At 43.5% G+C, this 11,717-nt stretch overlaps 4 protein-coding genes across 4 annotated transcripts; 1 reads left to right on the forward strand and 3 right to left on the reverse strand.

Annotated features, from left to right (window-relative positions):
• Positions 1 to 436: 436 nt before the first annotated feature.
• On the forward strand, positions 437 to 2,671 carry EAE98_011989 (uncharacterized protein; the record flags this gene model as incomplete). Its single annotated transcript, XM_038959613.1, has 1 exon — positions 437 to 2,671. One exon carries the CDS (start codon positions 437 to 439, stop codon positions 2,669 to 2,671), a length of 2,235 nt encoding a protein of 744 aa, XP_038804037.1.
• Positions 2,672 to 3,372: 701 nt separating this feature from the next.
• Positions 3,373 to 3,980, reverse strand: EAE98_011990 (uncharacterized protein; the record flags this gene model as incomplete). The annotated part of the gene is made up of 3 exons (XM_038959614.1): positions 3,373 to 3,614; positions 3,663 to 3,759; positions 3,810 to 3,980. 3 exons carry the CDS (start codon positions 3,978 to 3,980, stop codon positions 3,373 to 3,375), a joined length of 510 nt encoding a protein of 169 aa, XP_038804038.1.
• Positions 3,981 to 4,786: 806 nt separating this feature from the next.
• On the reverse strand, positions 4,787 to 8,848 carry EAE98_011991 (uncharacterized protein; the record flags this gene model as incomplete). Its single annotated transcript, XM_038959615.1, has 1 exon — positions 4,787 to 8,848. The coding sequence occupies one exon, from the start codon at positions 8,846 to 8,848 to the stop codon at positions 4,787 to 4,789; it is 4,062 nt and encodes a 1,353-aa protein (XP_038804039.1).
• Positions 8,849 to 9,175: 327 nt separating this feature from the next.
• On the reverse strand, positions 9,176 to 10,832 carry EAE98_011992 (uncharacterized protein). Its single transcript, XM_038959616.1, has 4 exons — positions 10,516 to 10,832; positions 10,061 to 10,461; positions 9,709 to 10,008; positions 9,176 to 9,656 (listed from the first exon to the last, which is right to left on the reverse strand). The coding sequence occupies exons 1-4, from the start codon at positions 10,661 to 10,663 to the stop codon at positions 9,390 to 9,392; spliced, it is 1,116 nt and encodes a 371-aa protein (XP_038804040.1). The 5' UTR covers positions 10,664 to 10,832; the 3' UTR covers positions 9,176 to 9,389.
• Between the last annotated feature and the right edge of the window lie 885 nt (positions 10,833 to 11,717).

The following is an 11,717-nucleotide window of genomic DNA, read 5'->3' on the forward strand; positions in this document are numbered from 1 at the left end:
ATTCTGAGCAAAAATGTCTACATGCCGTACTATAGTGAAGTTCAAGAGGAGTGATTTCGACAGGAAAGCAGTCAATTAAAACATTTCAAATATAGGTATAGGAAATCATATAAACAAATCGATAATCAATATAGTCTATTAAACCTATAGAAAGCTGCATGAGTAGACTGATAACCCGGTACAGAACCTCGATTTGAGCGGGGAATGAAATCGGCTATTTTGCCCCTTGTGAACCTCAAAGTACACATCATCGTGTAATAACTAATACGTGTACAGCTATTGCCCAAAGATACCCACGTTTTATCATAATTCTATATCCAACGAAAGTCTATTTTCTTGTTTGCTAAACTTGTCTACAGCTTGATAGATCTAGCAATATATAAATTTTGTTTTATATATTGTGCTGCAACCATTTGATAATCTCTCAACCGTTATCATGAATTTATGCGCACATTGTCGAGATTTTATCACCAAGCGTCTATACTGGAATATCATACCAGACGGTCCCTCAGGTTACATCTGGTCAGTGGCTCTGGAAATTGACAAACGTTCACCTGAAGCATTCCTTCGCTCCACCGACTATGGGTGCTATATTTGCAAACGGATCTTCTGCAACCTAGCAAAGAATCTTCAGTCACAGTTACGAGGTCTTGATGGACAGCTTCCGCAAAACAAGAGGCACGGGGAATGTTTTAAGCACGATATGCCAAACCCACAGATATTTCGTGCTATATCCCCCGCGGTATTTATGGGCTACAGGATTTACGAGGACTCCTTCAGCGTCTGTTTCTGGTGTGGGGACGAGTATTACCCATGTGCTCATTTTCAAGGCAGAATGAATCTCATTAGCAAAGAACTGTCAAATTTACTACCAAGCTGGAGGATCACCTCGAGCTCAACTGATTCAAAGGAGACATTTGCAAAAATAAATAAATGGCTGGAGCGTTGTACCTCCGAGCATATACAATGCCCCAACCGTCGAGAGAGACACACAAATGTCTGGCGTCCAACTCGGCTGCTTGAAATTACTTGTTTCAAAAGTCATAATAAGAAGGATCTCAAGTTACGAATCGTGGATGGTACCCAAGTCTCTACGCACAGGCAGTACGCTACCCTAAGCCATCGTTGGGGGAAGGAAAATATGGCACGGCTAACTGTCGACAATTTATCATTATGGAGACAGAGTATTCCGACAGAAGTCCTTTCTCAGACTTTTCAGGATGCCATTAGAGCGGTCAGGAGAGTTAAAGTCAAATATCTCTGGATTGATTCTCTCTGTATCATTCAAGAGGGCGATGAGCTCGCAGATTGGAAACGAGAGGCTCCAGTGATGCATGAAGTATATTCGAATGCATGCTTCAATATTTGTGCCTCGTGGGGACCTACACTAGGCAGATTGTTTGCGAAAAGAGATCCATGCACGGTGCAGCATGCTACTTTTGAGATGCCGTCCAAGACTGGATGGCAGAAGAAATTTTTTCTAGTGTCTTCTGAAAAGGGGGATGGGGCTTGGGATGAGTTGGTTGAGGATTCTGAGTTGGCTGTGCGCGGCTGGGTATTCCAAGAACGCTTGCTGAGTCCCAGGAACATCTACTTCTGCAAGGATATCGTTCTGTACGAGTGTTATGAGAAACGCTGGAGTGAATCTATGGGACTTGATGTCGTACCCTGGAGGCCTCTTGTGTCTCCCAATTCCGTGGGCGCCAACAATACCTCATCACCTACCATTAAGAAATTGCTGCCGAACGCCAGGTCGATCAGCAGCAACAAGCTTTATCAGACCTGGTACGACTTGGTGTCGAAATATTCGGACACAGAGCTCACCTTCCCGAGTGACAGACTTGCAGCAATAGCAGGCATCGCTCAGCAATTCATAATGAAATTCAAAAAAGATAATATAAAAGATGTGTACGTGGCAGAACTATGGCTTAGTCGTCTATCTCTCGAAATGCTTTGGAAAAGCACGATAAACATGTCTTATTCTAAGCAACATAATCTTTTCTCGAGGCCAACACATTTGACGTTTTCATGGATCTCCGGCTACTGGGTTCACATTAAAGATAGAGACCTTGAAGGTGAGGATCCCGATGAAAAGTTCATCTTACCACAGGTAACTTGTGTCAAGTGGCTTACTCATGCTCACACCGACCCTGAAAGATATGTTTTTACCGAAGACATTATCATGCCCCCATCAACGCCATGCATCGAAGTCATGGTCCAGGGAGTCTTAAAGCGAATGAGGCTGATAAGAGGTCAAGACATATTCCATGTGTTTCCCGTTGATGCAATCGGGGTTTCCGAGCCGAAACAAGACTTGGAGTCTCTGGAAAAACGCGAGAATGATTCGGACGCTCGACAAAGCCTGTTTGTTTGGGCCGGGCTCGATTTCACAACCAATGAAACAGAAATTTCCATTCTGAACGATTCGAAAAAACTGTTCTACGTGCCTTGGTATGACAATGATGACCGAGGCAGCTATGGTCTATCCAACAGTTACTGTTTGCTACTTGAACTTGTATCTTGCGAGATGGGCAGGTTTCGGCGGATAGGCATGCTGAACTTTAGTCCTGAGTACCGCGATCTGTACTTTGCGTCGCAAATCGATGAGCAAGACTATCCATGTTGGAAGTATGACCAGATTAGTAAGGATCAGACTTTCTTTATCGTGTAGTTTGATTGCATGCCAACTTGGTGAGCGCACACAATCACGATAAACTTGTGAGGCGATGTTGACCGGAGGAGATTGAAACCAGTACTATGGGTTAGGACTGTGTTCTACAACTGGTTCATACTCTCGACTCAAACGATCAGGACTTACGTGTCTGTATTGTGATATTTTCACGTCATGATAGATCATACGGGAAATTCTCTCATTTGAAATAAGTAGCGATAGCGAATATTTCAAACTATTAAAAATCCTTCCCACATCCAAAACATCAACGCTAACGATTGTGTCTCTCCCACATCAAGCAAAGAGTACCATCTCGTCCACGAATGAATGTATCAGTAGCAAGCAAAGAATCACCATTCTTGAAGCCCATCAAACGAATGTTGTCCCGTTGCGAATCAACCCCTCTTATCTCCCCTCCTCTCCACTTCCCTCTCATACCACGTATCCACACATTCGAACCCTCCAATCGGACCATGCAAGCCTCATCTGCATAGCCAAGCAAGTAACACTAGACAACCTAGAGACGTCTTGCTCACACCTATGGGATCCTTATACAGGAGCCTAAGGCGAACTATCTGTTCAGTTTGTCGAACAGATACATATCCGTGGATACTCTGGGGTATCCTGTGATATGGAATTATATCTAACGAATTTTCGTAGATACAGTGATGGATTGGAAGGTCTGAATTTCGCAACGTTATTCAGCCATCGCTCAAATTCAAATTCTCCATCGCTTCAAATAATTCATCTTGCTTCTCCATGTCGCGATATATCTTTTCCATCTCGCGGATGCTATCACGACGTCTAATGTAATCATTTAGTTGCGGTAAGCCTCCCGCGCCGCGTCCAGGTCGGATAGACAATGGATTTCCGTAGCAATCAAAAACCTGCTCAAGGGCTTGAATGGGAACCTCGTAGCAGGCATCGATTTTGAGATACGAGTCTAGACGCAGTGCAGTGAAGCGACGTACCTACTGTCCACGAGAATAACCCGAGCTGCTGCGGAGTTGGATTTGTATAGGATATGGTTTTTTGGGTGTGGGGGCTATAGGCACATATTCGTGATCATCTTTGACCGTCGATGTAATCTTGAAATCTTAGAATTGGTGCTGGCGAATGAGGAGGATGGGTGACATACCGTCATCACTTTCACGTAGTTAGGTCTACCGTGCACAATACCAAGACAGATAACCATGTGCTTACGCACAATCTTTTCAATGTTGTCATCGAGAGTTATACCCAAGTGATGGATCTCTGAGTCAGGAATGAAAGTGTAAATCTTTCCCTGTATTTGCTGAGGATGAATCATCTTATCGATGGAAATTAGGGTTGTACTCGGAAGAGCCGTGAGTTTTCAATGGAAAGAGTATTTATGGTAATTTTTCTGTATTCTGAACTGAAGAAAAGGAAGTTACTCTGAACAATCGAAAGGGTGGGAAATCAGCTCATTATCTACTACTGGTGGGTGTCATCGCATGCACATTGCCGTCGCGCGGCTGGTTTGCAATTGTTGATTGGACCCGAAATGCGAGCCACCACACTTCTTATTTTGGCCATGGAACGAACGATTCGCCGAATGTAGATTTTTGATCACTTCTACCACCTGGACATAATTTTTTTTCTTTTGAAATCCTCTTTTTCTCGCTGCTATCAACACAACTTAATCGCGACTCTTGTTCAATCCCTGAGGTTTCTCAATTTATCGTGTTGATTTGCTTGTATTTGGATGAACTTCTGTGCTGTTCAATAAGCTGGCTGAGTATGCAGGTGGAACTTTATCAATTCATCGATTCTGAAACATACATGAACGATAAATTATATGCAATTTCGCTTGCCTGCTTTATATTGGCCACTGATGTTATTGCGTAATTAGATTCGTGCTGGATAATAATGTTTTGGAGAAGGGGGGAGGATCGAGTATATATCTCTGGGTCGTCTGTAGGATACGGGACTAGGTAGTCTAAGTAGGAGGGCTTTAAAGGGAAGGATTTGATGGTCACTGATTTTGCTTTATCTACCTAGGTACTTGACTAGAAAACTCACAAAATTTGAAGTTGTAATTCCAAGACTTCAGCCTAGTATCTATCAATACCACCCAAAAAACACTTCACCATATCACACACTTCTGTTCTGCCTTTTCCCCTTCTTCACTTTCCCAGTCTCAATCCCACTCTCACTCATTTTCCTCTTCTGGCCCCTAGCAGCCCTATTTCCACCCATCTTCTCCTTCTCTCCCCTCCCAAGTCCCCTCACCAGTAGCTGCCCGGTATACACCGGATCCGGATTCCTTGTATTCCTACTCCCCCTCGATTTCACCGCCTCTCCCACCTTCTGCATTTCTTGAATCGGACTCTCCTGCGCTATCTCCACATCCGGTATCTCTTCATCTTCGCTTTCTACCGCGGTCTCGAATTTGTACGGTGAATCGTATTCTACACTATCCTTTCCGTGAGCTTTCTTTTTCGCATGGGCTTTGGAAGTAAGTCTAATGGTTAATGAAGGAGCAGGAGAGGGCGATGGAGCTGGATGGCTTGAATCCATTTCTTGACGAAGTGCAACGTTGTGTTTAGGCTGCGGTTTGAATGGCTCAGGGGACTCTGGTTCTTCATCTGAGGATTCAGAATCGGGATGTTGAGGATGATAGCGTGGATCTCGCGGGATCTTTGTGATGGGCTTCTGTTTTGGAGACTTTCCTTTGAATTTCTTTGGCTTGATTTCAACTGTAGAAGGTGGAACTGCGGATTGTCGAAGTTCAATATCTTCCGTTTGTGTTTCCATGCTTGTGGATGTAGGTGTGTCAGTTTGCGTTTCCGCATTTTGATTCTGCGTTGTACTGTGCAATTCAACCTTCGCCTCTGCATCTTCCAACTTTTTCTGTAAATTTTCAATCTCCCCAATGCTTTCTCCAGCAACGACTTTCCATCTCGTGATCTCGTCTTCGAGATCAGATAATCGTGTCGAAGTCGTGATTGATATCTCGAGAAGCTCGGTAACCTTTCCCTCACTAGTTTTATGTAGTTCGTGAAGTCTCTCAATTTCTTCACGGAATTGTTCGTCTTCATTTTCTCTTAATAGGAGAAGTTCATGTAACCTCTCGATTTCCACTCGGTATTGTTCCTCCTCTTCATCTCTTAATGTCTTGAAAAATTCAGCCGTTTGTGTTTCACGAGCTTTGAGAAGATCCTCCAGTCTTTCAGCCTCAGATTGCTGAGTATCTTTCTCCAGTTGCAAATCTCGAGTTCTCTCTTCGGCCTTCCTAAGTCGTTCTTCAAGTTGTGTCGTTTGCGTCTCGCTAGCTCGAAGGAAACTTTCTAATCCATCAGCTTCGGCTTTATTCTCATCCTTCTCTCGGAGCAAGTCTCGTATTCTTTCTTCATTCCTCCTCAACTGTTCTTCCAATTCTGCAATCTTCGCGTCCTTTGTACCTTCACTCTTCATGTCCTCTTGTGTCGAATGTAGAAGCTTAGCGAGTGCCGCTTCCCTTTCTTCACTCTCTTTTAACATTTTCTCCAAACTCTCAACTGCCCAATCACGTTCTCCATCCTTCTCTTTCCACTCATTCATTTTAGTTTTCAAGTCCTCCCTTGCCTCTCTCAACAATCTCTTCAGATTATCCCACGCCTCTTTTTGACTCAAAGGTCCATTCACCAAATCCATACAATCCTCCAATCTCCTCGTCGCTATCTCCGCCTTCTCCGCCTTCTCCGCCCTCTCTGCTGCCTCCATATTCTCTGCCTTCAATCCCTCCTTTTCATCTTCCGCTTCACCCTCTGCAACGTCATATCTCTGACATATAAGCTCCACCAAATCATCCGTATCTTTGAGCTGAACTTTCAAATGCGCAATGACTTCCGGGTCAGTAGCGTTCGGATCGAGAGGAGATCTCTGTCTATTCAATCTCAAAGCTTCAACTCTAGGGTGCGTATTCGATTTGTTAAAAGATAACCCAATGTATTCATCCAATCTCTCTTTCGACCTTTTTGCCTTCTTCTCCGCAGATTTGATATCCGATTGAGCTTTAAGAAGCTGTTTTTCCAACAAATCAGTCTTCCACTGGAGTCTCGCAATTGTTTCTTCGTTCTCCAAATCTACATCTGTGATAGGAAGCTCAGGATCGCGATCGGGATGTTGTTGCAGTGTGTATATTTTCTGCTCCAGAACTTCATTGTGTTGCAAGACGGTCGTTAAACATCCCACAGCACTCTTGGTGAGACTATTTCTCTGTATCGTTTTATCCATCAGTTTTCGCTTCGTTTGGTACAGTTCAATTAATGCTCGAGCCAATCTTGCGCTCATCGAATCATCGTGCACATCGCCGGCAAGGTCTTCATATTCCATGTACTTCTCTTCCAGAAACCTTTCAAGAGACTTGGTCTTTTCTTTCTCGTCGCTCAATTCACGCTGGCATTGTCGGTACTTTTTGGTCATTTCCTTGCATTGTTCGTATTTTTCCTCGTTGGGATAGATGTCAACATCGAGTTTCTGGGATGATTGATCCATTAGTTCTTTGATGGATGTGAGGTTTTCCTCCACGTGTGATTCCTCCATAGCCATGTCTCTTTCCTTTATGCACCATTCGAGCTCAGCTCTGACTCGTGTTAACTCCCTCTCCGCATTGAAATCGTCTGCATTTTCAGCAGTTCCGAATGCCAATTGTTCTCTCAGTCCTAATGGACCATCGATTTCCTCTTCCAGTTCTTCTATTCGCTTCTTATGAAATTCCCGCTCCTTCCGCAATTCCGAGACTTCTTCGGCATCGACATCCGCACAGGTCTCTAGCATATTCATCACTACCATTTCCGCCTCCTCATACAATCTTTTGTAATCTTTCGTAGCATTTTCGTTTGCATCATGTTGAGCTTGTGTGAGTATAAAATCCTGTGCATCCCCCGTATCTTTCTCTTTCTCCTTGCATCTCAGATCCGCCAATGCCTGCAACTGTTTTTCGAGCTTCCGATTTTGTTTTCGTAGAATCTTACGTTCCTTATCCGTGATATCGAGCAATACCATTCCCTCTTTCCTCTTAGCCTCTTTACGTTCACGATATGCTTCGAAATGAATGGGTGTCAAACTGAGGATTGCGCGTGTTACGTGGGACATGTCGTGATAGCGCTCGAGACGCAGATTCCTTCTCTCGAGTTCTTTGATGCGGTTGACAAGTCGCTGGTAGTGTAGATCTTTGTCTTTTCGATAACTTTCCAGCGATGTGTCGTTTTCGTCTATTTCGATACTTTCTTTTAGATTTTCTTCTTCTTTTTCAGTATCTGATTCCTCCTCTTCTCGCTCAGAATCACGTTCTTTCACTTCCATCTCTTTTTCTGAATCTTCATCTTCTACCGATTCGGTGGTAGAAGACTGTTGTCTCAAAGGAGAAGGGGCATGCAAGATTCGTCTACTGCCTTTGAAATTAGCACTACCTAGGCCCGCACTAGCACCGGATCTACCAGGCGGCCGTTCTGTGTTTTGCTCCGGTGTTCCTCTCAGTGGTGTGTCTCCTTTTGGCGTAACCTCCTTCGGCGGAGTACCTATGAAATTCTCCGTCAAGATCTCCAATTGTTGTCTCATATCATCTCTTTGTGCCAGCAACGCATGGATTTGTTCTATAAGAGCCTGTACTCGTGCACTCACTACCGGTGGTGTCTCTGACACTCTCGATGACCTACTCCTGGCTTCTTCCTTTAAATGTTGTATATGAAGTTCTTTTCCCTTAATGACCTCCTTTGCTTCCTCAAGCTCCTCTGCAATTCTATCTCTCTGCTGCTCAAGAGAAACATCATCTGTTTCTTCTTTCTCATCTTTCCTCTCTTTCAATTTTTTCAATTCTGCTTTCATCTGAATCGCCATCTCCCGCGATTTCGCAACCTGCTCTTCCAATTCTTTAGTCTTCCTCTCTGCCTCAACTTTTTCCCTCTTCAACGCCTCCAACTGTCCACCAATTTCTCTCGTCGCATATTTTTCCCCTTCATCAAAAGCCACATCCCTTTCGTCTCTCACCTGTTTAATACGATCTAATCTTTTTTGCGATTCCTCTTTAGCTTCGAGAAGCATACGATTGAACGTTTCCAGTCTAATACGAAGCGATTCATTTTCTCGCTGACAAGCTTCAAGAGGGTTTTCTTGGAGATGCCGGATATGTTCTTGGGTGAAACCCGAGTGGTCGAAATTATAATCCGACATTTTCATGAATGGCAGATAAATATGAATTATTTCTTGCGAAATTTCATTTTTTCTCCAAAAAAAATTGCGTTTGAAAGTCTCAGAATTCACCCAAGTAATAGCCTACAGTAATCAAAGAAATTCATTGACCAATTGTAAATGTTCAAATTAGGTAGGTGTGGGATTGTGAACAAAGTGGGATGACTCCTTTGTTCACTAGCTAATGTTGTAGCTGTTTCCAATTCAAGCACATTATGGTAACAAAGGCGTGAAATATGGGCTGAGACATAACAATTAGTGTCAAAACACAGAAAGAAGTTAAAATTCACCGAAAGCTTGCACTGGTTGGAGTATTGTTGAAAATTTGGGAAGCATTACCATCCACATAGGTACCAAACATCAAATAAGATGGGATATTTCAATAAATTGCTAAATATGTATGAAATGAGATGAGACTAGTACAAAAGTTTACCCTAAAAATACAACATGCTTTCCAACAGAATGAATGCGTCGAGGCAGACACTCGTCCTCACAATCCGGTGACTATGCGCACGATTGAAATTTAAGCCTTGTGAGCAGCCTTCTTGGCATTGCTTGGAAGAACCTGCTTGCTTACACCACTTGGACCATCAACTTTAGGAGCATCAAGAGGTCTGTTAAGTCCGACACGATCTTGAGTGTTGTAAGTACCGATTCTACCATCTTGGTCTGCCTCGGTGATAAGTTCCTTGCGACGTGTGTCAACAAGAAGACGGATGAGATCAGGTCTCATGTAATGGCCACCGAAATCTCCAAGAGCCTTTGGGAGGTGTGATTGATCGAGATCGATCTGAAATTTCGTTAGCATAGATTTCTGATGGAGGAAATGCTGTCTATCTTACCTCGACGAACATCAAGCCCTCAAACTCTTTGTCAGCCTTAGCAAGGCATTGTCCGTCAGGTCCGAAGATTCTGCTGTTGCCGTTGTAAATGTTGTGATCCTCACGCGCAACTCCAGGTGGAGTGCACTTGTCAACACCTTCTTTGGAAATACGTTGGAATGGTGCGAGAACGTAAGTTGCAGTCTCAATGGCGTAGGCTGGAGAAACAATATCGGAGTTGGGGTTGCTAGTGTTTGTCCAAGGGTCTAATGGAGTGCGAGTTTCCTTGTGTGGGTAGATTGGCCAGCCAGCAATGTGAACCTGAAGAAAAGTGAGAAACAATTTATCAAAGTGCTTGCAAGTGTGATCTTACTTGTTCTCCCTCGGAAACGTTCATTGCCTTCAGGAACGGGTTCATGTTCTCCCAGCAGTTCAGTTGTCCAATTCTTCCAATATCTGTCTGAACAACACTCTTGAAGGTATCTGCTGCTCCATCGCCGTAGACAAGCTTCTCAACATGAGTAGGCTTGATCTTTCTGCGGTGGTTGAGAACTTCACCGGTTGGGGAGATCAGAACTTGAGAAATGTACAGACTTGCGAAATCGATTTCACTGTATCCCAATGAAACGTAGATGGCATTTTCGCGGGCAGCTTCACGAATTCTTCGCATCTCATCTGAGTCAGATGCAAGACTGTTCTCGCGGTATGCCTTAAGCATAGGGAGAGATTGTTGGTAGTTGACCTTCCATGCCCAGTATGGGTAACCAGGGATCCCTATGGGTGTGTAAGTAAATTGAAAAGAACGAGACCAGAGCTAGGTTTACTTACAAACTTCAGGGAATGCAACGAGTTTGCAACCTGCTTTTCCAGCTTCATTGATCCAGTGAATGGTCTTCTTGACAGACAATTCGAGATCGAACCATCCAGGCTCAGCTTGGACAGCTGCGGCCTTGTACTTCTTGATTCGAGCAGGCATTTTGTTATTTATATGATAAATGCTGGTTCCTGTCTTTTGGTTGCTGTTTGTTATTGTAGAATGATGAGAAGATTGTGTGATGGAGAGAAGAGAATGCTTGGATGAAGTTGAGTTCTTATACAACTCAGAAGTTACCCCCAACACAAGAAAACTGTGATATTGATCTCATGCATTTCTATCATCATACGATTGAGTTCAAATCCCGCCCCAAAATTTATGACAGCAATGCCCAGGAGGGAAGAGGGGTAGAAACATGACGACGTCGTATGCAGGATGCCTTGCACCTTTACGAGTATGCTGTAAAGCATAAAATTTTAATAACGACATACAATGAAGTTGTTTCGATAAAAGCTGCTTCATGCAGCATCTCCAGTTTGGAAGATTAGCCGTTTGAACCCGTTTTTGATTGTGTATCGGTGGATGCTCGGAATGTAGTAATCGCTTCAAACATGCTCTCCGTATTTCTGGATCTGCCGTGGAGATCACGAAACGGTTCATCCCGAGATAAGGAAACGGAAAGACAGGACCATAAGACAAGACTTACTGAAAGCAATTTCAAGCCATCTAAGAAACCTGACCAAGTTATAATGTACATGTGAATATCTGAATTTCTGAATTGTTGAAGCAATTGCCACAAACCCCAACACTAGCTGGCGTTATAACAGGTGTTTGCTCACCACGATGAAATTTTAAAATCAGCTCCGTAAGATAGAATGGAGCACATTATAGATCACCTTGGTAGGTATAGCCTGCAAGCTGATGATTATGATGCAACGCGATGTTGCAGCACATCTAGAATTTCAAATCCCGAAATGATTACCCTATGCAAACGCAGCAATCATACGATCGGATCGCAATTGACCCGGAACGGTCAATAATCAAACCCCGTCAAGTATATAGACTCCAGGAGAGAAAAACTTTTGATGACATTCTGGGAAGAGATTCCTCCTGCTGCAGTGTTTTTGTTGTAGTTGGATAATTACACAGGACTCTATGTAACCGAAAAAAGCGGCTGAAATTGAGTATCCTTTCAAAGGTTTTTTTTAATAGATTA

The sequence above is a fragment of the Botrytis deweyae genome, assembly GCF_014898535.1.
Source record: "Botrytis deweyae strain B1 chromosome Unknown BDEW_056, whole genome shotgun sequence".
NCBI lineage: Eukaryota > Fungi > Ascomycota > Leotiomycetes > Helotiales > Sclerotiniaceae > Botrytis > Botrytis deweyae.

Bases quoted from the DNA above. Each gene is read 5' to 3' on its own strand.
- EAE98_011992 (XM_038959616.1), bottom strand. From the start codon at position 10,663: ATGCCTGCTCGAATCAAGAAGTACAAGGCCGCAGCTGTCCAAGCTGAG. The intron at 10,462-10,515 runs GTAAGTAAACCT...ACACACCCATAG, and splicing joins CGTTGCATTCCCTGAAGTTT to GGATCCCTGGTTACCCATAC. The intron at 10,009-10,060 runs GTAAGATCACAC...ACTTTTCTTCAG, and splicing joins ACGTTTCCGAGGGAGAACAA to GTTCACATTGCTGGCTGGCC.